The following is a 26,254-nucleotide window of genomic DNA, read 5'->3' on the forward strand; positions in this document are numbered from 1 at the left end:
TGGATGGATGGACGGAATATGTAAATTTTGAACATTTACAACAACTATTTTCCGCAAAAACATTCATTAAAATATACACAGAGAAATTCAAAAAAGAGGTGTGCCCTGTATTCCATATTCTAATATCTGGTACTGATTAGAGGTCCCTAGGACAGTAGGGGCAGCAGGGCTCAGAGGTAGAGTGGCTGTCTAGCAACCGAAGGGTCGCTGGTTCGATCCTCACTTCCCCCACTGACCAAAGATACTGAGTCCTAATTTCTCTTGTTGGCCCTGCAATGGACTGACAATCCATCCAGGGTGAACCACGCCTCTTACCCAAAGTCAGCTGGGATAGGCTCAAGCCCCCCCCCCCCCCCCCGCCCCCCATCCTTAACGGATAAGCAGTATAGAAAATGGATGGATGGATGGATTCTGCAAACATTCAAACAGTAAACAGAAGCTAAGATGCCATAAAATTCTCCAAAATGAGGTGTGTCCTATACTTCCAGTCTCACATTAATATTTGTGGTATTGATGTGGAATCAGTGTTGGCCACACAACAAAGAAGGTTTTGATAAAAGGATGGTGTCAGCAAAATATGGGGAATGAATTTTGTACAAAAATATTCAGGTAATATGCAATTGAAAAAAAAGTGCAAAAATTGTCTGTCTTATACTTCCCGTCTCCAAAACAAAACTACGACAAACAAAATGTGTCACAGCATAGTGTTATAAATAAGGGTTTGTGCGGCAGTGATAAAAGGGGCACATGCCCAGCAAAAATCACGTTCATTGTTCTATCCATTACCACTAATATCCTGGGTCACACTGCATGTGCATATGGTGTCAAAAACATCAGTGATATTCCATCCATCCATTTTCTACCGCTTATCCTGTTAAGGGTCGTGTGGGGCTGGAGCCTATCCCAGCAGCCTTCAGGTGAGAGGCGGGGTTCACCCTGGACAGGTCAACAGTCCATCACAGGACCAACATAGAGACAGACAACCATTCACACTCACAGTCACACCTACGGTCAATTTAGAGTATCAATCAGCCTCGTCCCCTCTTGATGTCTTTGGACTGTGGGAGGAAGCTGGAGTACCAGAGAGAACCCACACAGGAACAGGGAGAACATGGAGACTCCACACAGAAAGATCCTGTGCTGGAGCCGGGGCTCGAACCTGGAACCTTCTTGCTGTGAGGCAACAGTCCTAACCAGTGCTAACTGGCCAAAAAAACCACACACACACAGCAAACCCAGAGAACTGTGATGAGGCTGTCATCTCAGAAGTGCACTGCGCCTGCTTTCAGCAAATGAATTCTGAAAAAACTACATATATAATTGGTTTATATTACCTGAAAAATTTGCTTGAGTGAGAACAACGCCCTCCTCAAGTCACGTCCATTGGAGTTGTACAGTCTTTCTGCGGAGAGAGAGAAAGACATAAGAATCAGAATCAGAATACTTTATTCATCCCCAAGGGAAATTCTGTTCGTAACAGTGCTCCACTCAACAACAACAGGGAATGAAGAGAAAACAAGGATATGCACATAGTGCACATTATGACAGAACAAGACAAGATACATAGTGCAAAAGATCAGTGTGCCAAAAAATAACTAAGTACAATAAGTGGGTCATTTACGTGAATTAACCTGAAGACAGTGCAGTGAGTGTGGATGGTTGACAGTGGAGATGAGGTATTTCTTGATTTTGACAATGCAAGAGTGATTATTTTTAAACATGTACATTCTCCAGCACACCTTTAATCTTCCACCTCTTCTCATAAGTTCCATTTTGATGGCGCTTGATCAATAAAATGTCAACGGGTCTCAGCTGACTAGAGGAACACTGAGAGCCAACAGAAACAATCACACAGAGCCAATCTGATCACCTGGGGCTGGCACTTCAAGGAACACTTTCACTGCGTCCTCACTAGCAGTGCAACACGTGCATGCCCTGTCCCCCTCTTTCACATGCAAACACACACACGCGCACACGCACACACACTGCAGTGGCGATTAGAGCTGTATTGGAATGTTAATGAGCGGCTGGCTGGGCTTCAACGGTGAGGTATTCAGGTCACAACATGGAAAGTGCTCAGAACCGACGGCTACGGACCACAGACGTGATATTTAGCCTTGTTATTAATACCCTCCAACACCAACAGACCATTGATGTACTCCAACGATGATCCTTCAGATGCTTATTATGACCATGTCAACAATATCTGGTATGTTTGAAGTGAGCTTAGGCGAATTAAGGCGGAAGTTTTTATCATCAGTTATAGTTACACTGCTACTGTTAAAATATTTCTACGATATTCTCACATTTCTGTTTTAATGATCATGTTGGATCTGATCTTTATGGTGGAACTAAAACACCTATAACTTACATGCTGACAAGTTCACACACACACACACACACACACACACACACACACACACACACACACAATATCAATCAGAGATTTTTAACCTTTACCATCATCTGGACCCCAAAATTGATTCTCAATTAGCTGCAAACCCCCGTATGACCCAATTTCTATTCAGTTATCCAGACACCTTCTATTATGCTTGGACAGGAATGCATGATGTCGCATTTTTTGCCAAATTGGCCAGTATTTTAAAACTTATTTTGGTCAATAGTGACTATATGTAACAACGATGACATCACACCAATTACGTTTGATCGTCATCAAAACAAGTTGACGTCATATTTTGTTAATACTGAAAAACACAAACATAAAGGTTTGTCTTTACTTCTGAAACACTTGGAAAGACCTGTAAATCATATATTAGTGTTTCCCCATCACTGATGAAGTGTAAGGAAACAGAAAAAATTCTACCAAAGCAGATGGCTTGTCTTCATTATTGTGCATCCCCACTCAAGAAATCTGATCCAGCATCACTGATCTTATTCATAAAATATTATCAAATATATCATAAATATTCAAAAGTGTCAGACCTGTTTTGTGTCAAATCCATGTGTAATCTGGGGACTTTCACAAGCATTCAAACTTAATACTTATACTTAATTTGGCCAAGAACCAAGTACCTGTCAGACCCCCTTTTGGAAAACTCTTGGAACAGATACATGAATATCAGGCAACAGAAGTCATTTTACCAAGTACCCTCCATTAAGCTAGAAGTCTGTTTATTTGGGTTCCATTTGTCTATTTGAACAGTTGTGCATTCCATTGTGTGTCAGCAGGGGGTTCATGGACCTACGAGGATAAATCCTGAGTTTGCGTGTTGATAACAAATCCTTTGGACCATCAGATGGTGGGGGAGGAGGTACAGTAAGGGCAGGGCAGGACAGCAAAACCACCCCCTGATGTGGACCCAGACACGGGCTAGCCTGGCTACAGCAATGGCTCCTCTGTCCTGCTGTTTGGAGCTCAGCTCGGTAAAAATCTCTAAACTAGGCAAGGCTAACCCAAGGCCAGGGTCAACATCATTATCATTCCACACAAGGAATTACAGGCCTGTCTGTCTCTCTGTCTGCTAGAGCAGCGGCAACATTCATGAAATGCAGCAGAGATAAGGTCGTCAAATGATTCAGATCATTAGTGCTATGAGGCAACCATGTCTGAAGAGATGAATGAGCAGAAAAGTGTGGAAGGTGGGAAAACAGGAGAGAAACACAAGAAGCACAGGAGTGGAAGAGATGGAAAGACGCAGGTTGTCTGACTTGAGAAAATAGTTCCTTCTGAGTAATTAAGACCAACATGGAATTTCCCTTCCTAGGACAAACGACACTGTGAGATTCATACGCACTTAAAATAGCTTTGTAAAACTGCTGTTCATATAAAATTGCCTGGCAGCTTTCTACTCGGGTGCCACTGTGTTCTACTGTTCTCATCTATTGCGTTTTATTTGAACACAGACCCCTACCCTAACAGATAAGTTAATATAATGTTGTTGTTTTTTTTTCGAGATCATCCCTCAGGCTCTTCTCTAACTCCACAAGTCAGTTTGATTTCTGTGTCATTTTGAGGTTTCGAAATCAAGTGGTTTCTTGAAGCAGGGAACATTCCATCTGGTCATTGACAGATCATCCAGATGCTGTCATGTTTGTGTCCTTCATCCAGCGCTTAGTGGGGCTGTCAGGGTAACCTTTACTCAAATGCCTGCTGTCCCTCAGGAGCATGTCAGCAGTAGAGATAAGGCCTCAACTTGACCTGATATGCGCAGACACATTAAGTACCTGTTTTGTTCAGGTTCATGTTGATGCCGATACACTGATTCATTGATTCACTAACCTGTTTGGTTTAATAGCGCATGTCAGAAGCAGGGAGAGGGAAATGAACATAAAGCAGCCTGAGGGATTCCCTCACACATCCAAATAAATAGCTAACCACAGCATGTATGTGAGAAATGACCTTAATCTAAAACTATAGTGTGTCAGTTTTGTCTCCATCTTCTGGTAGCGACAGTTATTTCAAACAATTGTCAACATGGCTCCGTCAAAGCCAACTCCATCCATTACGCAGATGTGGCTGTCATTCGGTGTTTAAATTGTAATAAGGGTCACATCACCCCAGTGAAATGATTCATTTCATCGGCAGAATTTGATTGATTTCGTCAGATAACTTTTGAAAATTCTAGAAAAGCCACATGATTTATCCAAATTCAAGTTAGCACAGCTAGCAGAGGTAGAGTGAGCACAAGTCTACACATTATGAAATTTAGAGTGATTTATGTGGCGGCGATGAGCTTGGAGGAACTCATCAACTTTTATGAAAATTTGCCATCATCTCCAGAGCAAGACAAAAGATAGATATCCTTCTCTCCTCTGTGTGTGCATTTAGAAGCTGAGATGCACAGAGACCAGCTGACTGCTTTTTTGCTCAGCACAATGAAGGTAATGAGTGGGAAGCGCTAACGCACGCCTGTCAAAAGTCATCAAATACATACTTCTCTAAACTGTAATTTTAGAAACAGATAAATAGCTGGAACAACTTTCCTGACTGGGTGCAAATGAAAAAACAAACAAAACAGTGGTCTATAATTAGAACGGTGACTGCCGCCGCTGCTGCTGCTGCTGCTGCTGCTGATGAGTTTGTGATGGAGGATTCTGGACAAACCAAGATCTTGAACCTGATCTTTTGGAACCAGATTGCTCAAGAGATCTTAAAGGTTTTGGGAGTTGAAAAATGCAAGACGTGATATGCAACAATTTCTGACCCACTACCATTCAGCGTACTAGGCTAACTAGCAGTCACAAGCCTTTGTGGGTTTCCACTCCCTAATGCATCCACTGCAGAGAGTTTCTATCAAACCATTCTCTTTTCTCTTTTTCTGGGGATTATGGTAAGTTTATTTCCAAAAAGGTAGGTGTGTTTCTTTCATGAGAATTGTGAGAACTTGTTTGGCAATTGCCTGAAAGGATAAGAAAAACCCTGCCACTTGTGGGAGCTAATTTTACTTTTTCACAAAGATCTTCTTGAATCAAGTTGAAACAAATATCCTTTATTTCTTGAATTCTTCACTTCCAGTTAAAACTTCAACAGTGCATTTGTCAAACTCAACCAGTGTTTCTTTTTTGAGTGCACGGTTGAAACAGCAGCCTCACGGTTAACGCCTACGCCAACATTACTCATGACTGTACACTTTGATCACCCGAGAGCTGCTGACAATGTCGTGTCAACATTATTACCTTTCTGTTCCAAATGAAATATTTTTTGACAAGCTGAATAATCAATTAGCCAGAAGAGCTTGTGACAGTACTGTTAAACCTCTCTAAAAAATAACTAAAACAAACTAGGAAGGCAGCAGATCCTAATGAGATTCTTTCAAGAGACGAAGTGAAGGTAGAAGGAAGCGGAGAAGAAAAGAGCAAAAAGGGAGGCCTTCGCCTGTCAACGTGTCTTCTGCAGGTCGTCCTCTTTTTCCTGGCTGTAGACTTTATTATCGTCACAAGAAAAGCTAAAAACACTCACTGGGATGTGTCATTGTGGCTACACGAGCAACTGCGTGCACATATGTGTTTATGGGAATGTGTGCACGTGGCCATGTGTGAGCCACTGCTTGTGTTTGTTCAGCGCCAACAAAGACAAACTAAAGGCTGCATCCAACTGTTTAAGTTGTGCCGTTTTGTTTTGGAGGAAACAGTTCTTCACGTGACCTCACAAGTCTACCACTATCTCATCTAGCTCCATAGATTTTCTTCAAGCAATGGAAAAATTAGTTTGGTTGTTTTTTTTCTGTAAAAGTGAATTTTACAGTTGGTAAAACAAGAATCACGTAGCATAGAAAAACACAACTTTTCTGCACGGGTCGCGTTTTCATCAAGTACAGCAAACATTAGAAAAGGTTGATGGAAGGGGGAACATTAGAGAAACAAAATTCAGAAAAGACATTCTGTAGATGGACTACAGAACACACTTTATCGACTCCTCACCTTCCTTCCCAAACATATATACACACACACACACACACACACACACACACACACACACACACACACACAACACTAATCCTTTATTATATAATTTTTCATTCTCACGCTAAAAAATAAAGTTTGGAATACATTTTTTGAGAATGTATCAGATATGTGCAATGGAGGAGTTTACTGTATGTGCGTGAATGCACATGTGCATGGGTGGGTGGGAGTGTCTTCTGGAGTGCTACAGGGATTCCCTCGGAGTTGCTGCTGTCTGCTAAGTCGTTCAGGAGTGCTCCTCCTTCTCCTCCTGCCATAATGAGATTACTGCGGTGACCGTTCAGCTTTGTCTAATCCCTGAACATTTACTGTATCTTCTCCACCTCTCCATACAGAAAAAAAACCACACAAAACTGTGTAGTTTATCTCTCTGTATAATCTCCACGGTTATAGTGTGGCTTGTTACACAGCAGAAACACACTTGGATCAAATCAGATCCCAGCTGACGGAAGTCTGGTTGGCACAGGCCCGCATCAATCTGCTACTAAGCTTACAGCTTCATCAATTGACTGCAGCTGCTGGACAGATGTTACAGAAGCAACCAAGTTAAAGAGATTATTCACCCAAAAAAATATCAATTTTTAATCAGTTACTCATAACTATAAATCCAGAATACATGAAGATTGTTTTTTCCCTTGTGTAAAGTTTTTTTGGGGGGGGGAATCCAGAATTCAGAGCATGCTAGACATGTACTTACTGAAATATAAGGGACACCAAATACTACAATTAAAAACTATCTAAAAACATGAATCTACAACTCTCAAACGCCTCATCCAGTACAGTCTAAGTCTTTCTCAAGTTGTGGAGCCATATCAGATGTTTACATGATGTCCAGCATAACTTCTGGGTCGCCAGTGAACACACTGGGAGACAGGGTTGCAACTGAATGTGCAGGCTGGTCACAAACAGTCAGTGTTGAATTGGCACTCTTAGAGTTCGGTAGTTTTTAGCTCAAATCAAAGTGTTTTGAAGTAGTGAGCATACAACTGGAGAAAGGAGACTTGGATTCACCTCCATGACACATTTGAGCGTTTGTACACTGATGTTTTGTGTAGTTCTTCCACTCTGACACTTCTCCGTCAGCTTCTAGCAACACATTCATTAAACACGTTTAATGAATTCTGGATTTACCAGGAAGTCATGAGGGGGAAAAAAAAACAAACTTTTTCAATGATTCAAGACATCAGATGGTGAGTAACACACGAATGAATGACTACCTTTTAAAATCTTGAAGCACTTTAAAGCATGGGTGGAAGGTAGCTAATTACATTTACAAGCATTACAAGGCCCTTTTTAAACAAGGATGTGCCAAATTTGCGGACCGGTAGAAGCGGGAATTTGCCGTCTTGTCTGTGTGAAATGGAGGCATTCCTCTTTCCAAAAAGCCGCCACTTGTGTAGGCATGAACATGTGACGTGATGTGCAGCACTTAGTTGCGCGTGAACAGTGACGTACAACATATACGTCAGGAGAATATTCAGCCCTGTGACAGTCTGGCAAACCTGGTCGTGTCCCAGTCCAACCTTCCTCTGCCGCTGCTGCTGTTGTGGTCACAGACCTGGTGGTACTTTTTTGTAAGTTTTTCAACTTGCTGGTGACGTTCCGTCATCCGGCAAAAGCCACGTCGACAAAGCTCCTCCGTGACCTTTTCATATAACAAGCCATCATCACTGTCCAGTGAGGTGGTTATCCACGGTCCTCTCGCCAGTGATGGTTAGCAGCTCCCTGAGCTCAGCCTCTCCCCAGGTGCTCATCGTGCTGAAGTGACGATGCGTCGGGAGAATATTTAGCCCTGTGACAGTCTGTAAGTTTCAAAACTGCAGTTTACCGCTTTGGCTACCAGCAGCGTCGGTGTCTCAGAGGTGTTTGACGTGGGTAAACTGGCGTATTTAATGTTTGCGAGTTTGCATCATCATCGACACCTCCGCCCAGCCTCACACCGAGCCGGCACATTGATGGCTTGGATTCACATAGCAATGGAGGCGGCCATAAGTGTACCCTCGGAGGAGGAAAACTGACCCCCAATTTTCCACACTCTGGCTGAGACCTCAGGCCGAGCCGCAAACACAGTGTGAAAGCGCCAAATAAACAAGCAGTAGTAGTTTTTTTTGTGTGTGTGTGTGTACTTGGACATTGTTAAGTCGATTTTTTTTTTACTTTTATCAAATTCAAATCTTTACTTTAACTTCTGTAAGTTTTGTTTTATGTATTGTATTTGGCAAACTTTTAAATCACATCAGTTACTGATTTAAACAAATGAAGGGCTAGATAAAAGGAAGTGACGCGAACCCCTGGCCATATTTAAAGAACCACTTCCGCTTTGAGTGCAAAAAAGGCAACAGCTTTACTGTGCAATGTCAACTGGGATTTTCCCGAAAGATCAAACACCAAAAATATTATTAATAAAAATATAAATATTCACCACCACCTGTGCAATTACGTAGAGCTGGATTAATTAATACTTGAGCCCTCGCACTGGTATTTAAAAATGTTTTCATAGTACTGAGCTAACCTAAGGGTTTTAAATGTTATGTGTCAACATGTTTTATTTTGTTACTGCACAATAATTTGCAAAGCTTTTCTTGTAATTATATACAATGAGTGCGGGATTATATCCCCTTGTCCTTTTTTGTGCGACACAGGAGAGACCCTCCCTCCCATTGTGAAAAGAGTAACCGAGTACGTTTTACTTTAAGTACCTTTTTAACATACTACTTTTTACTTTCACTCTAGACTGGTAATTTTACTTGCGCTTAAGTAAAACTTAATCAAAGCAATAGTACTTTTACTTGAATACTTTTACTGGAATATTTTAGTACTCATTCCACCTCTGCTTTAAGAAACTGCTGTGAAGAAGGGTTACAAAAACACTACAAAGGTATCATACAGGGGCTGCACGGTGGTGCAGTGGTGAGCACTGTTGCCTCACAGCAAGAAGGTTCTTGGTTTGAGTCCCGGCTCCAGCACAGGATCTTTCTGTGTGAGTCTCCATGTTCTCCCTGTTCCTGTGTGGGTTCTCTCTGGTACTCCAGCTTCCTCCCACAGTCCAAAGACATCAAGAGGGGACGAGGCTGATTGATACTCTAAATTGACTGTAGGTGTGACTGTGAGTGTGAATGGTTGTTCGTCTCTGTATGTTGGCCCTGTGATGGACTGGTGACCTGTCCAGGGTGAACCCCACCTCTCGCCTGTTGACGCTGGGATAGACTCCAGCCCCCCCGCGACCCTTAATGTAGGAACAAGTGGAAGACAATGAATGGATGGGATGGATATCATATAGATGAGCAGGTTCTCAAAAGTGCACAAAGTCAGTTACGTCATCGCCGCTCTCCTTTACAAAATCTGACTCAACACAAAGAGACAAGTATAGAGTGTATTGGTCATTGCACATATGCCTTCAAATTTAGCTCCTTTCATAATCGCTTCATGCTGCCACTGAAAACCAAAGGAGTTTTCTGCAGAAGTACATCGTGGTTGTGGATCTCAACGTCAAATACCACTCCTTCAATGAGATATACAGTATACTGCTACCCTCTTGGCAAGATTTGGATTTTGTAGCTACAAAACACTGACATAAGGTTGATGATTAAACTAAAATCCTCTCAGAGGTATAATAACACTGATGTTATATACTTTCCTTCAGTGGAGATAAATAGGAACAAGAGATCTGATTGACCAGTCTGCTTTTTCCGATGCCTTTTAATTCATAGATATTGAATGTACTACTGCATCTAAAAATAAATAAATAGATAAATAAAATTCTATTGGCTATTTTCAAAGTTTCCAGTTAAAGATTCTCAAAAGTGTTGCTTTACCAGTGTGGAGGCGTATCTTTGGGGTTTGAATTTGTAGATGCCCTCTTGGGTTTTAAGCACTTGTGATGGATTTTTTACTCTGGTTTTAGAGACTTCTTAAAAGTTTACAGCACATTAATCTATTAAGAACACATTTGATGCATCTGGACATTTAATCCATTCATTGGGGGAGGGGGCGGGGGCTGGAGCCTATCCCAGCTGACATTGGGCAAGAGGTGGGGTTCACACTGGACGGGTTGCTAGTCCTTCGCAGGGCCATCAGGACCAATTAGGGGTTCAGTACCTTCCTCAAGGACACTTCAGCATGATCACCAGGAGACGTGAGGATTGAACCAGCGACCCCTCGGTTGCTAGATGGCCACTCTACCTCTGAACCATGCCGCCCCCGTGTGCATTTAATATTAGGAGCAATCAGAGTTACAGTAAAGAGGAAATACAGCCCAAGCAAGCAAAGAGATTGCAACTGAAACTATACCATAGCAACAGAATACACACCTGCACGTGCTCTTACCCAGAGGATAAATTCAACTCACGGGGATATTTACAGATAAACAAACCCTGAGGTCATGCAAGGGTAATAATTCTTTAATGATGGCACAACTGTCTGTGGGTCAGGCTAAGGAGAAGCTCGTCACAGCTGGTGGTCCTGTGTTTAAGCCCAGTTATAAACGCTGACTCTTGTTTCTGGAGGATTTCATAGCACCCTTCAAAAAAAGCTCCCCGCCCGGCTGTCTGGGCCAATCAGTCAGTTAGCTTTTAAAGCAGGTCTTCAGTGGGATCTAAAATAAAGAAGTGAGGAGAGCATGAGGTGTGATGGCACGCTGGAGAGCTTGATTTAATCCTAGGAAGTCCTTCCCTCTCTGTGTGGGTATCATGCTAAATTTATAACAGGGTCGGGTATCAAGCGTACTGTAAGACCCCCAAGTTCATTCGTTGTTCAGGTCATGCAGTGCAGTGTGTGCCCTGCAATATTTATATGCATATTAGGGGTGTAAATCCCACATTTCCTGATCTGATTATTGTCAATATTTGAGTTTGCAGCAATGCAATTTGGTTTGTTACTGGACACTAAAATAAATATATAATAATATGAGACTGAGTTATCACTGAGGGGTTCAAATATATTGGCAATAGACAACCTGCATGACTCTGCCCATTATAGCTGTGGTGTAAGGTAGGTATGACAGGCCAAGTGTACACTATTTTAATCCCTGTTGGATAACATCAACATACAGCGCACATTACAAAGTAACTATCATCACATATCCGTGTGTTCAAAAAGATAAAGCAGTAGCAGCTTTAGTACCCTAGTTATAGTTTTAATAGGTTATGTGTTGTAAGCACATCATGCAAATCTGAGCATTTTACCATAAACAAAACAAAAGTAAAAAAAAACAACCTATCAGACAACCAAGAGCTATGTTCACATTTTGCATGCACAGCAAAAGTTAGCTTTTTTTGTCACCTTGTTTAACTTCCGTAAAAACAGCAATATTCTTAAGGTGGTTAATTACTGAGGTGCAATTTGTCTTTTCTGCAATTTTGCATTCCTGCGATCTCTTCCATGTACTTTATTTGAATGCCGTCAATCATTGCAGTACCCGAAAAGTAACAGGATGCTAAATACAGCCTTTTATGTTTTACATGTAATATATATCTAACATTTTACTTACCTTGCAACCTATGCATTATTGTAGGGCCCGCTGCCTTGTACGCAGTATATTTTCAAGAAATTTTGCTCGATGATTAATGAAAAGTGCTTCATAATTACAAGTGTATAAATTTCCACCAACATGAATGACATCACCATGTTTAAGATCTGAATAGAGATAGGAAACCAATGAAAAACAATGTCTTCCTGAAACATCTGGTAGGTACACCTATGGAGAATGAGAACAAAACTGTAGCATAAAGCTGCCAACAAGTTTACACTGCATGCTGCCACCAACAGCATAAAAGTGTCCACTACAGAAATGACGATGCATCACATGTGAAACGATCGCATTAGGCGAGGCCTCACGGCAGATCGAGTAATGACTTGACCACAGGCATTCAGACTTTGGCCAATGTGCCAAATTACAGCTGGGTGGCATGTTCGTGAATCTATAGTTAAAAGAATAAATACTCCATCAATCTGTCAGACGCTAATATGGTTTGGACAATACTGCATGATTTCAATGTCATGTCAAGTGAAGAGAAATGAAAAAGTTGGCAGGCAGCAGAGGCCAGAGTGCTGAGGACAACTGTGTTATTTTGTGACTGTCTATTTTTTGTCTGTTGGTCTTGGCCTACAGTGAGAGTGCTGGAGCCTGCTGATGGTGCAGATGAAGATGGTGGGCTCATGCACTGTGTGTGTATGCGTGTGTGAGTTAGAGAGAGAGAGAGAGAGAGAGAGAGAGGGAGAGTGAGAGAGAAAGACAGAGAGAGACAGAGAGGGGGAAGAGTGGGACCTACTTGGTTTGACTCTGAGACGCATAAGATTTAAAGAATGACCATCGATCTAGACAGATTACACAAGGCTCAAGAGACAAACACACCCACATTCACTCACACACACACACACATCCACACACACACACACACGCACACACACGTGCACATGTGCTGATTTGCGCCACAAACACAAATGAAAATATACAAAAGGTTTCTTGCAGGCTCCATGTGTGACCACATCAATGACAGGCCTGAGCTTGATGGGCACTGCAAAGCGCTGCATTTTCACACACAGACACACGGGAACAACCACATATACACTAAGTCAGTACACTTTACAGGGTCATTGCAAATGTATTTTAGACATCAAAATTCAATGTATTATTCAAAATAAATAAAAAAAAGGGTGGCCGTCTAGCAACGGAAGGGTCACAGGTTCGACCCTCAACCCCGGTGACCATGTCAAAGTGTCCTTGAGCAAGATACTGAACCCATAATTGCTCCTGATGAGTAGGTTGGCGCCTTGCATGGCAGCCTCCACCATCAGTGTGTGAATGTGTGTGTGAATGGGTGAATGAGATGACACTGTAACGCACTTTGAGTGCCGCTAAGGTAGAAAAGCGCTCTATAAAACTGAGTCCATTTACCATTTACTTAACCTACTGTAGTTCAAGCCACAGATACCTTCTGACGACAATAAAAATTATTTCCTAAACCATGTTTTATTTTTGTGTGCCTACAATAAATCAGACCATGGAAATCATGTTGATAGATCATAAAAATTCTCTTTTTGCAAGATGAATTTGTTTGAGGTCAGAGCAATGGTCATCACTGTGGCCTCACAGCAAGAAGGTTCCAGGTTCGAGCCCTGGCTCAGGCACGGGATCTTTCTGTGTGGAGTCTGCATGTTCTCCCTGTTCCTGTGTGGGTTCTCTCTGGTACTCCAGCTTCCTCCCACAGTCCAAAGACATCAAGAGGGGACGAGGCTGATTGATACTCTAAATTGACCGTAGGTGTGACTGTGAGTGTGAATGGTTGTCTGTCTCTATGTGTTGGCCCTGTGATGGACTGTCTAGGGGGAACCCCGCCTCTCACCTGAAGGCTGCTGTGACAGGCTCCAGCCCCCCCCCCCCCCCCAACCCTTAACAGGTTAAGACAATGGATTGATTTTTTTTAATCATGTGGGATGTTGTAAACAGTTAACTGCAGATAAGGGTATATATATATATATATATATATATATATATATATATATATATATATATATATATATGCCAATCAGTGATCAGAGTCCAGTCCTAACTAAGCATGAGTTTTTCTCTTCTGTGATACAGGAGACGAATGTTTAAAATCAGGCTGGAAAGGACAAAAAAGCTGTGACTTCCACCTGCGTGACACCCATGCAAAGAGGCTGTAGATATGGGGCCTCAACAGCTGTCAGCCTGCATTCACGATGACTCTGTGAACATAGTGGCAACTAACACTGTAGCACCCTACCCTGAGACTGGAAGAACCTCTTGAATATCAGTTAATTGAAAAAAAATGGGTGTCAATAAAGGAAATCAATTCAAATGGACCTTCCTAGAAGGCGTTATACTTCTCGCTATGAATGGGTGTTGCAGCCGTGGATTATCAAGAAGAATACCAGAACCAAACAGAGAGTCATTTGGAAACTTTGTTTCTATATAGACTATATACAAAAAGATATAGCTTCAAAAGGAAAATAGCAACTTTTTGGGGAAAACACTTATTTGCTGGCCTACCCAGAGTCAGACATGAAGATAGAGACCATTCTCTACTCTGCGCTGAGCTGAAACTCAAAGAAACCAGCTGACCACCAGTTAGCTTGGCACAATCAATCGTAGTGGATGGGAACTGATAGCATACCTCCATTAAAAGTCAGCAAATACACTTTTCTCTCATTAAATTGCCAACATTACACAGAACTAGGGTTGAGTAAAATATTAGCTATGACATAACAATGTATGATTGAATGAAATTTCCCTCTCAGATCCAGATGTGCTGTGATGTGACACAGCACTTTAGACTTGCGGATGAGCAATTTTGTTACATTGGAATACAAGTATGCAAATCAGCTGCTGGATGGAGCTTCATATTAACTATAGAATCGTTAAACAAAACAGCTTATCAGCACATTTCCAAACATGTCAAACTTTAACTTTTAATGCAGATGATGCAGACTCCCAAACTTTGGAATAATGTCTTGTGTATTTACTCCTCCAATGCAATAATGTCATGGAGTTCAACTGCATTTTGTCTGCTATAGTGTTTTCTAATGAAATGTGACCTGGTTGTCTGCGCACAAAAGTTGACTGTGGGAAATCTTGTTGTGTTCACTCCCAGATACTCTTGTGCACGTGTGGAACAAGCATCCAGTGTTTTCCCTTCGATCTTCCCCCACCCACCCTTTGGTCATTCTCTCTCTCGCCCTCTCTTACTTCTCATGCCTGCGTTCACTGGCATTGTTAACTGACTGGCTTCACTGTGCATGTGCAGTGACAGGGCATGTCTAAAATTGAGGGGAATACTGTGAGTAATATTGTGTAAAAATGTCAACATCAAGCCAATTTAACTTGGTTGAAATGTTTTCTGGGCTCCATTTTGGTCTTTGAAAATGCACTTTGGGGGCATCTTTTTTTGCTAAACTGGCTACATGTGGTAACATGGAGGCTGACAGGACGGGGAAAGGAAGAAAGATATAAAATAGAATGAGAAAGACAAACAAAAAAGAAAATGACATAGAAACCAGAGTTAAACATCAGCCACTGAAAGTAAACAGAGAGCATACAGGAAGATATGTTGCGCTACTTGATGAGTGGATTAGCTTTGGTGAAATCTCTGACTCAACAAACTTGCCTGTATTCCTTCCTCAACTGTGTGTGTGTCTATGTGATGATAAGATATGCCATAGGAGATGTACAACAAGGGTAAAGGCAGACTGCAGCTCAACATCTTCACCAGTTACACTTCGTTGAGACAAGGCCACCCACATTTTTTCCCTTCAAAGGCCAAAACTGAAACTTTGTGCTGATAAATATGCTTTTGCTCTATCACTGTCTCTGCCTCTATTTTTTTTCTCACTGATGCCAATTTGACATCCCGCATCTGTCAACTCATCAAAGTATAAAATAAAATTATAATTCAGGAACCTTCATATTTATAGAGCATTTTGTGTAACAAAAAAAAACAAAAACAGCCAAAACAATGATTTAGAGATTTTTTTTTGCTAATACTTTTATTATTTCCCCACTGTATTTTTTATGTCTAATGGGCCAAATTGAACGGATGGGCCCCACTTTGCATATGCCCATGTGTGTTTGTGTCTATGTGCAAGAGAGAAGTAGTTTTCTTAACAGCCTTGGGGTCAGATGGGAAATTAACCAGCAGTCGAACTAAAAGGAGCCGAGGTATAAATATTGTATAACACAACAGAGAGCACATGTTTATGTTGGACTATATTGGAGCATGATTTGTACTGCTTGTGACACAGAAGAAGTCATGGAAAAACATGGGGGTTAGAAGCCAAGTTAAGTTATATTAAGCTGTCACGGCAATATACCCAAACTTTTTTAACCCCAAAATATGAGCACATATAGCAAGGAGGAAAGGCAGCTTGTTCTCTTGTTCTGTCTCTCTCACCTGTAAGTCAGAGAACCGTGCAGAACTTACGAAGCCCCTGGCCAACTGCTACGTCTGGCAGGTGCATTTCCTTCTCGCTTTGTTTTTCCCTTGTGTTTCCTTCCCTAAGTGATCCACCATGTCCCTGGAAATCATCCCTCTCCCCATCTCCCTCTGCACAGCCCCTAAACCCATCATCCTTAAAACCCAGCGGCGGGATCGGACGCCAGGCTCGCAGATTCTCCAGCTCTGGATGTTTAGCTTGTGGTTATTGTAATGTTTTATTGCATTATGTAATAGCTTGAAAATGATTAAAACAGACCAGCCAGAGGTTTGTGCAGGCACACTCGGGTGCATAAATGAACAAACCCAGACCTAATACTGGGACATACACACACACACACACACACACACACACACACACACACACACACACACACACACACACACACACAGGCATGTAATGATATATTGCTTTCAAACCGAAGGCTGTGTAAAAGAAGTGGATGTAGTCACTGTGACATCATCCAGCCTTGAATCTTGATTTATTGGAAGACGTAACAAGAGACAGTGCATCAACTGAATGATCAACTCTTTACATGCTTTTATGACAACAGTTGAAACAATTTGCAGTGATATTGCCATCAAAATAAAACCAGCAATGTTTCGTATTATAATGGTTTGGCAGAGCTAATGTTAAGACCCAAAAAGGAAAAATACCAAGTGCATCAAGCGATTCTGTCTCTAGCTAAGCTAACATCACTCCATGTTGCCCCTGCTGGCCATTAGAGAGAATGCATGTTTCAGGCATCACTGGCTTCACTCCTCAGACCTGAAAGCTACATCCACTATTTCATACAGTCTGTTTTTCCTCCAGTAAAGTGCACTGAGGCTTGGGAGAGCAAACCCCAAACAGCAGCATGTTGTGCCACAGCGCAACAGTTGGGCAGCTCATGTTTGTCAGCATAACTGGAGCCCAGGGAAAACCCTGCCACATCCACGGAAAGAGCAGTACTCACCACATCATAGCAACTCATCCCAGCGACAACAGAGATGCAACGTGAACAGGACTGCACAACCAAACCATAACAGCAATAAATAGTCACATTGTCATTTTCCTATATGGACTGTGTAAGCAGTGCGATGCTGATACTGTCTTTTTAATAACATGATCATTTAAATCTATAACTGCTGTAGTGGTAGACAACAGGATAGATGCATATGTTGTGGGCTTAACTGCTCTGCACCTCCTTCAGTCCATCTCTCCATCTCTCCATCTCCCAGAGCAGTTAGTAAGCCATGACTCATGTGGGCGCAATGCTCTCCATTGCTCCTCAGGGTTTCAGCTGGTGGTGAGGGTAAAGGGGAAACTATTTGAATGATGTTCTCACTCTCACTGAAACACATATGGAAGGGAGAAGAGGATGTCCTGTACCCTAACAGCTGATTTCAGGTGATGGTGAGATGTTGGAAAGAACGCACATAATCATAAACACACATTTGCATGGAATATATAATGGGGAACACAGATTAAGAAAAGACAGAGTGGCAGGTCTTAACTTGTCAATGATCATGCAAACAGCCGACCAATCATGAGCAGCGGTCTTTGAGCCAAAGCCACAGGTGTTTGTGGGAACAAAGAGTCATGAACAGTATGTGAAGTCGAGCAGAGTAAATATAGTTTCAGAGAACCTGGCCAGGAAAAGAAAGAGATGAAGGGGTTAAGCAACTGGCGTTTGAATAGAACCAGTTGGGACACAGAAATGGAGACAAATGGACAACGTAGGACAAATTCGGCTAATAGAGGATGAAGGGGAAATGTGCCGAATCGAAAAGTAGTTAAAGCAGGTTGGCAAGAGGGCAGCATGTTGGGAAAATGTGTTTTATGACTGCACAGCCACAGATGTCCTATTCAACTGTCCCTTACAACTAACCCATTACCGAACATTATCTTTCTGTCACACCATGCCATTACCAGGCCTTATCTGCGACAGCGGGGGGGACACCGACACAGTAGAATGCTGTTAGAACCAGCTGCAGTCATCTCAAGTCCCGACTGCTGTCACTACCACGGTGCAGAGCAACTTAATCACTCCAGACCACCGTGCCAGTTGAGCTTGTTTTTACAGAGATTGTGATTTGTGCAAAGCTCCCTAATGCCATCAAATCCTCCAAATATCTGTTTCTAAATACAGTTACTATAAATCTTTGCTTTTGTGTGCTTGCCTGTAATGGCTTTTCATCCCATAGGAACAGGATCATGTAGGTATAGTTTGATGAAATAGAACTGGTTCTGAAGCTGAATTTGCACCAAAACTGCTAATTTGTTATGTAACAGCACATCCAGAGAAAATCAAAGCAAATCACTCCACTTCAACCTCAGACCCCCCCGCCTCTCCTTTACCATACGGCAGGGGGTGATTAGACATGGATAATTGGGGCGCCAACAACCAACAGTATAAGAGCCAAATTCTTTTGGAAAAAAAAAAAAAACATCTGAATTCCAGAGCTAAGTGCCAAGGGATTGAACTGACTTCAGAACACAAGCAAAGTCTTTTGTTCTGCACCTCGGCTCTTTTGTTTCACCTGCAGTAGCGCTCATTACAGGGAGCTTTACCTGTCAGATAGCATACCCTTCCCATATTTGATCACTTAAACTCTATTTAATTGCTGCGTATCCCTCACATCAGGAGCGGCTGGGAAATGAGCCCGCATGGGAGACATCCCAGACGTCTTGTTAAGTGAGGTGCTGCTGAAGCAGGTTACAAATTAGGTAGAAAAGCTTTACTGTACGTGCTTACCTGTCCATCTGGTTCTCTGACTCTGACCTTGAATTACTTTGTCTATATATCATTGTCTTGTAATGTGTGCCCCAACTGTTTGAGTTTTATTTCACAACTTTCTGTTTCTGACTCTTGTACGCCCTTTCTCACTTCGCTCCTCTGCGACGTAAAGAGATGTCAATATTTTAATTCAAAGAAGGACGGCTGGAGCAGTAGTATGTGCTGTGTAGCCTTTAGCTATGCTTGTAGCCACATTTACTGCCCTACTTTTTCCACAACCGATGTCTTCCTCCTGCAATAGCTGCCCTACTGATCCTGATGATCTCTGCTGTTAAACTTCAGTGATTCCAGGTGTTGATGAGTCTTAGGAGAACATCCTGTTGTAGACTAATGGCTCTAATTTTATAGTCCAGCGTAATCCATAGTGAAAACTGCATTCAGGGCTGCTTCAATCTTTGCTGCGCTACAGAGGATAATTTCTGCCATTTGGAACCTTGGCCTCCATATTTCTTTCAGTGCCCAGAGCTTGTGACCTTACGTTGTCAAAAATACAATGTAAATTGTAGGACTGTCAGAATAAATATTGAAAATAAAAAAAAAAAAAGGATTGTAATGAACATGAAGTTTTGACCATCGATGTGACAGGCAGCATCACAGTCCTCTCAATATATCCTTTTCTCTCCACCTCAGCCAAGTTCAGAGACTAAAGTGTTAATTAACGTGCTTACCAGATTTACCAGACACGGCAGCCACCGTTGAGCATTTGGTCTTGACTGACATTTAGCTTCCCTGTCATCAGCAACAGAACGTCTAGAATCCTCTCTACACGCCTCTTCTGTCATACAGATATGGTCTGGTTTTGAAAAGTCGGACAAGGACCAGAAACATTAACAAACTTTTCGAAGTACTGTATGGTTGGTTGCTACACACCAGTCCAAACAACACTACTAACCTGACACCACTTCCACAAAACTCATGTTGGACAGTTTGAAGACTGTAAGGGTGATAGCCACAAAAGCACAGGTAAGAGGTCAAAAGGAACTCTATCACGTGTTGCAAGCATTTGTTGCCTGCAGAGCACTGGACCAAAAAAACTGAAGAAGATGGAAGGTGATTACGGCTGCCATTGCAACTATTACATCTCCAAAGACATGGTCTTAAATGATATGGTAGAGAAACTGAGGTGCAGTGCAGAGCAAATATGATATTTATAGAGATAGATCTGATTTTTATATTCTTTAAGGACGGATATTTTTGTTTTAAAGTAGAAAGTTCATAGCATTATCTAGTTTTCTGTGCTTAACTGTAAATATGCATTTCATATTTATATGGAAAAAAAAAGTATTTATCAAAAGGATAAAAATAATCAAATATTGTGTTTTCTAAGAAAAAAAAAAAGTCCAATAAAAAATAGGCTCTTAAATTTGTTGATTTTAACTGAACAATTTGCAGGAATTGTGCTACAACAGGATGGGAGATTTTGGACATATCACACACCTCTTCAAACCTTTATTGTCCGATGTCATATTTTGCCGTTCACGACTACATTGCCTACTGCCAAGTTTCCCCTTGACTTTTTCCTTAGAAAAAAACAACTTAACTTAAATGAAATCATAACCATTTTAGCAAGAAAATAATTTATCTGACCTCAAAAAATGATGGGATGAAATGAAAACTGTTGCCTCTATCACTGAAGATGCAATGGATGTTGTATTATGGACTCATTCTATTGCTTAATGCATTTTTTTTTTATAAATATGTCAAATGCTAATGAAAAAAACGAAAGATAATTGGTCTAAACATTACTCAAGGAAACTTTCCCATGATTGCCTCAATTAACCCTTTCCATCACTTCTGCTTCCTCTTACTCCTCCATGTGAAGGTTCTGCTGCCTTCCACGCATGTTTCTGTGCTGTCAACACTTTCTAAAGATAACGCCTGCACTTACACCCCCACCACTGAACCACCACCTCTCCACATGTCTGCTTAGACTTGCAACAACTCCACTGCAATGGAGGTGGCTAAAATTAACCCTTAAACAGGGGGTGCTCTGACGGGATGGCAGAGAACAACATTAACTAAAAGAAGCTGTGAAAATATGGGAAACGAAAAGGAGGAAAGATTATAAACAAAGATGGGAAACAATGATGATGTTCATGCTCGAACTGAGGTTGAGGACAGTCGGAACACCTGCACATGCATTCATTATACGAAGAAACACTGACACACCTCCCCTAATCTGCTGGATGGCCTGCTAGGATCATTAAAGGGCCATGAAGGCCTCTGCTTTGCAGGCACATTTCCTGCAGGCTTGTACGTACAACAGCAAACAAAGTCGCTGTGTTGCTGACTGTGCCAAGGTGTTCTCCTTTAACTCACACATATTATCACACCCTCACGCTCACATACACACACCACAGAGCATCCTTAATCCCGAGTGGGCAAACCTGCATGTAATTTGATCTTTCTGTTGCCAGCAGTACTCAGAGATGCCAAGGACATCTGTGTTTCACACACACTCGTGTTTTCCTCCTTGTGGCTTTGGGCGAGACCAATGGCCGACTGACGATGATCTCAAGCCATTTGATTGGCCTGACATTTGACCTTAATACAAGGGAATCCTGATCTTTGCCAATCAAAACAGAAAGCTGATGAAGCCGGCAAGATTAGGAATTGATCCTTTCCTGCTTTAATCAAAATCCACATTCCACACACATCAATCAGGGTGAAAGATGCAAACCATAACTGTGGGTGACATCTACTTGATTCCCAGAGCAGACTCTATCTTTGATTGTGACAGACTTTTTATTTAGTGGATAATATGCTGACCACTACTCAAGTGATTTGCGGGTCAAGACCCCAGAGGATTAGAGAGCGTTAAACGGGTAGATGAGTGAACAGCTGAGCCGACTGAGAGGGGGTGGAAGTTGGTCAGTAGATCCCTAAAGTGAATGGATCACTCCAACTCACTCAAGCTGCCTGATTATACATCTGTTTCATGCTGTGGAATTACTACACTGCTCCTCCACTGACTCTTGAATATCAACTCCAGGATTTGGTTGCTGCCCAGAATCTGAAATCTGGATTGCAGTCAATATAGTCAGTAAAGTCTATCATCAAGCCCTGGCAATGGCTAAAATCTAAGTTTTCCTCAGGCCCTTCAAAGGGAAATGCATCTCATATGATGATGATACAGCCCTTTCCCCAATAAAATAGTTATGCACCAGAGAAGTTGTTTCTCAAAATTATGTTGAAAAAGACAGCAAAGATAGAACAGCACTGGTTTTCTACAAACTAAGATTAGCCATGTGAAGATCTCTCAAAATTACATGTGTAGGAGTGTCCAAGAGAGATTTTTCTACGCCACCACTCACTCCAGTAACTCAGGTCCTTTAGAGGAAACAACAAAAAGGTTTCAGTGTTTAATGTTAAGGTGGCACGGTGGTGCAGTGGTCAGCACTGTGGCCTCACAGCAAGAAGGTTCCGGGTTCGAGCCCCGGCTCCAGCACGGGATCTTTCTGTGTGGAGTCTCCATGTTCTCCCTGTTCCTGTGAGGGTTCTCTCTGGTACTCCAGCTTCCTCCCACAGTCCAAAGACATCAAGAGGGGACCAGGCTGATTGATACTCTAAATTGACCGTAGGTGTGACTGTGAGTGTGAATGGTTGTCTGTCTCTATGTGTTGGTCCTGTGATGGACTGGTGACCTGTCCAGAGTGAACCCTGCCTCTCACCCAAAGGCTGCTGCAATCGGCTCCAGCCCCCCCGTGACCCTAAATAGGATAAGCGGAAGAAAATGGATGGATGGATGTTTAATGTTATTTTGTTTGTATTGCACCTTTCAAATCAGGAGACCAAAGTTCATTTTAAAGACAGTATAAGGACATTATTTGTCTCTTTCAAACTTACAGCCTGATGCCAGGAGTTCACGGATGTTAACTTTTTGGGTAATATGAAAATGCCTCAATAGTGAAAAACACGACCAGTGTTAGATGAATGGCTGTGACTGTTCATCCAGTTGCAGGTCAGATAGCATCTGTTGGAAAGGAACGAGGGTACTGTTGCATAGGTACGTCAACAACCTGCCATCGAAGTTTATTAGTATCTTTACTTTAAGATTGAAAGAGCTCTACACATGTTTCCTGTGTTGCATCATTGTACAAAAGCAGGCGAACGCGTATGCCTGTGTGTGTAACTGTAAGTTTGTGTATGTGTGTGTGTGTGTGTGTGCGCGCGCGCGTGTGCGTACGTGTTTTTGCAGCTCTCCCATCCTCTCCTGCTGCAGCTTTCCTTGTCACAGAACCAAAGGCTAAAAATATAAGTGTTTTGGCCAGATATCCACAGACTGTCAGCAAAATCAACCATGCCATTACTTCTTGTCCATGACAGTATGAGCAAGACCACTAACACCATCAAGTCCATATGTAAAAAAATGTTTTAAAACTAAACAGAGCGAGGGAGGCAACGCAACCAACTGACCGACGCTGAGGGTTTCAGCAGCGTGGCAAAAATGACAGACAACTTAATTACATCATGTCCTCAAATTAAGTGGAACCAGTGTGAAGTATTTTGTGACAAGTAAACTTTTGGTAAGTTTGCAGAAAAAGCAACAGTTTGATTCAATCTTTTTTGCTCCACTTCCCAAAATTAAATGCATTTCTTTAAGTACATGTGACAGTCACACGACCATGAACTTTGCCAAGACTTGCAATCAGCTAAGGAAGATTATTGAGTCTAATAAAAGGTGTTGAATAAAAAAAATATATAAATGCAAATACTAACTTTGAAAAAAACAACAACACACAAACTCAAGCATTTAGAGACCATCGCAATGTAAGAGATTTTATAACATTTTGTACGTCACACACATGCCTAGATGTATGAAAAAACAAAACACTAAAATAAGTAAAAGACGGCTCAACTATTTCATTGAGCTTCAAAATAATAAACATAAGTGACCTTTAATTGTAAGTCTGGAACTTCATGGTGATGAAGCTCAAGCCACACACATGACTCAACACAGTTACTAAGCGGAGGTCTGTTCCATGTTTTGACATCTGTTATTCCATTACTCCTCCTGGTGTTGTAGGTTTTTGCCATGCTATCGTTTCAGGAGATATTTTAGGCAGGTATTGTGTCAGCGTCATAATGTTGGTATTGCGACAACACCAGAGGAAGGTCAGAACTGTCTGCCAGAGCAAATAATCATGAGATGACTTATGTCCGGTATTACATCAGCAAGAAATGTGGAGGTGCATCGGGAAGTGCTACATTGCAAAAATATCTAAAAGCAAAGAAATCCAACCTTCCAGACGTTCATCAAGTGTCATCTGAGAGATCATTTCTGCACAAGACTATCACCTTGTTTTTGATTTACTCATTTATTAGTTATGTTTTCTCACTTACGTGGCCAAACTGAACAACTTATTTTCCTTTTCTTGGACATTTTGTGTCCTTAAAGAATCCGCTGACCTTTCACCTCATTATATTCTCAACCAATCTTAGCCAACGGCTTCTGACATCCAGATTTAGTGCTGCTATCACTAGCATGAAGAATGTCGAGGGTGCAGACAGGTCATGGAGGACAGACGTGAGAAGGAAAGACCCACAGGAAAGAGATAAAAGTAAAAAAACCTGAAAAAAGAGTGGGATGATATCAATGTGGGATGAAGTTGAAGACAGAATAGATGCTAGAGACTCTTCTGAGACACGGTGGAATGACCGGGAGCAACAATTTACTTTAAAGGAAGACGGATACCAAAAACATCCATGTGCTCTCTGTGGATGCTTCCTCGGGTCATATAGCCAGTGTACATTATTTGACGATGTCACTAGGAAATTAACGTTTCAATGAGAAGATGAAATCTTGCAGCAGCTGTATAGCTAGGTTACAATTTTAAACCAGAGAGCTTGCAGAGAGCAAATACCTCCGCCAAGCCCAACCCCCCCCCCCCCCTGAGCACTCTCATGCGAGGTCCATGATTAAAGCTAAAGCTGCAAGCGGTGATGAGTGGCTGGGAGGTTAACCTTTATAATATTAAGATTTTTGTATAAAGGAGGAGACCTGGTGCAAATCCACCTAGTGGACAGGTGGCACCATAGAACACAACACTCACTATGTATTCCGTTGTATGAAGACAACAACAGACCTTGTTGGGTCCAGGTATGACTGGTTTCCTGTTTCAGGGCAGTCTTTGCAGTAACCAGTCACTACATTCTTAAGGCGTTTCTGACCAAATTTGAGACGAATCCGGTCGATCCACTAGGAGTAGTAAATCAAAAAGCATTTACACATGTCAAGTGGCTCAATGACTAATCCTTGTTCCCGTTCACAAAGTCTAGCCTCATAGCTGACAATGCCATTGAAAACAGCCTCCTAGGTGGCGGTAATAAAGGACGACTGTATCTTATTTAGTTGTCTTTTCAGTTTTATTGCACATGCAGCTGGGAAGTAGGAAAGGTCCCACTTCCTCGTGCGCGTGTGTTCACATAAGGACAACAGGCAAGACAGTCACCTCCTAGAAGATCAAACAACCTCATTACCTACTAAACCTAAATCTGAATGAGGCAGTAGGTTGGTCGGTTACAGTACCACTGAGATTATTTCACTTGTTTGCCGAGGATATTAAATGACACATACAGAAGAGGAAAGAAGAGGTGCAAAGCTTTTATGCTTTTTAAACCACAAAAGTGATGTTTTGTGAAGATTATCTTGTGAAACAAAACATGTAAATCTCATACACTTATGTGCGCCACAGAGCTTATTGTCAGCAATAATCCAAAATCCAAAGTAAAATCCCTTTGGTTTTTAGTCAAGGGAACCCATGGCGATGCTAACTTGCAGGTTTTCTCTAAAAATCCATCGTCCCTGCAGCACTCTGCTCTAGAGCTCCTCAGTGGTGCTCATGGGGGCAGGGCAAGAACCGATCTCCTTTACTGGCCTTTTGGACATATTGCTTAACAGTGTTAAATCCTATCAACTCCAAAACAGATCATAGTTCTTCCTATTCTCTCCTCTGCTTCTCACTTTTTCTCTCCACTACCCGCTACTGTTGTCCTTTGTCACTTTGACACCTCCATTTCCCTCTGCCTCCACCACACCTAACTGAGACAGCATGAGTCAAGGGCAAATCAAAGCAACCTTCCCCACAGGAGCTGTGCACT

At 41.9% G+C, this 26,254-nt stretch overlaps 1 protein-coding gene across 1 annotated transcript in view; it reads right to left on the reverse strand.

Annotated features, from left to right (window-relative positions):
- The window catches only part of LOC147240987 (FH1/FH2 domain-containing protein 3-like), a 65,573-nt gene that overhangs the window by 27,486 nt on the left and 11,833 nt on the right, over positions 1-26,254 (reverse strand). Inside the window, exon 4 of the mRNA XM_086194223.1 lies at positions 1,335-1,402. Coding sequence (XP_086050349.1) covers positions 1,335-1,402 — 68 coding nt within the window. The remainder of the gene's footprint in view (positions 1-1,334; positions 1,403-26,254) is intronic.

This window comes from Aulostomus chinensis, chromosome 22 (genome assembly GCF_037954235.1).
Source record: "Aulostomus chinensis isolate RoL2024-O1b breed Wild chromosome 22, RoL_Achi_v1.0, whole genome shotgun sequence".
Taxonomy (NCBI): domain Eukaryota; kingdom Metazoa; phylum Chordata; class Actinopteri; order Syngnathiformes; family Aulostomidae; genus Aulostomus; species Aulostomus chinensis.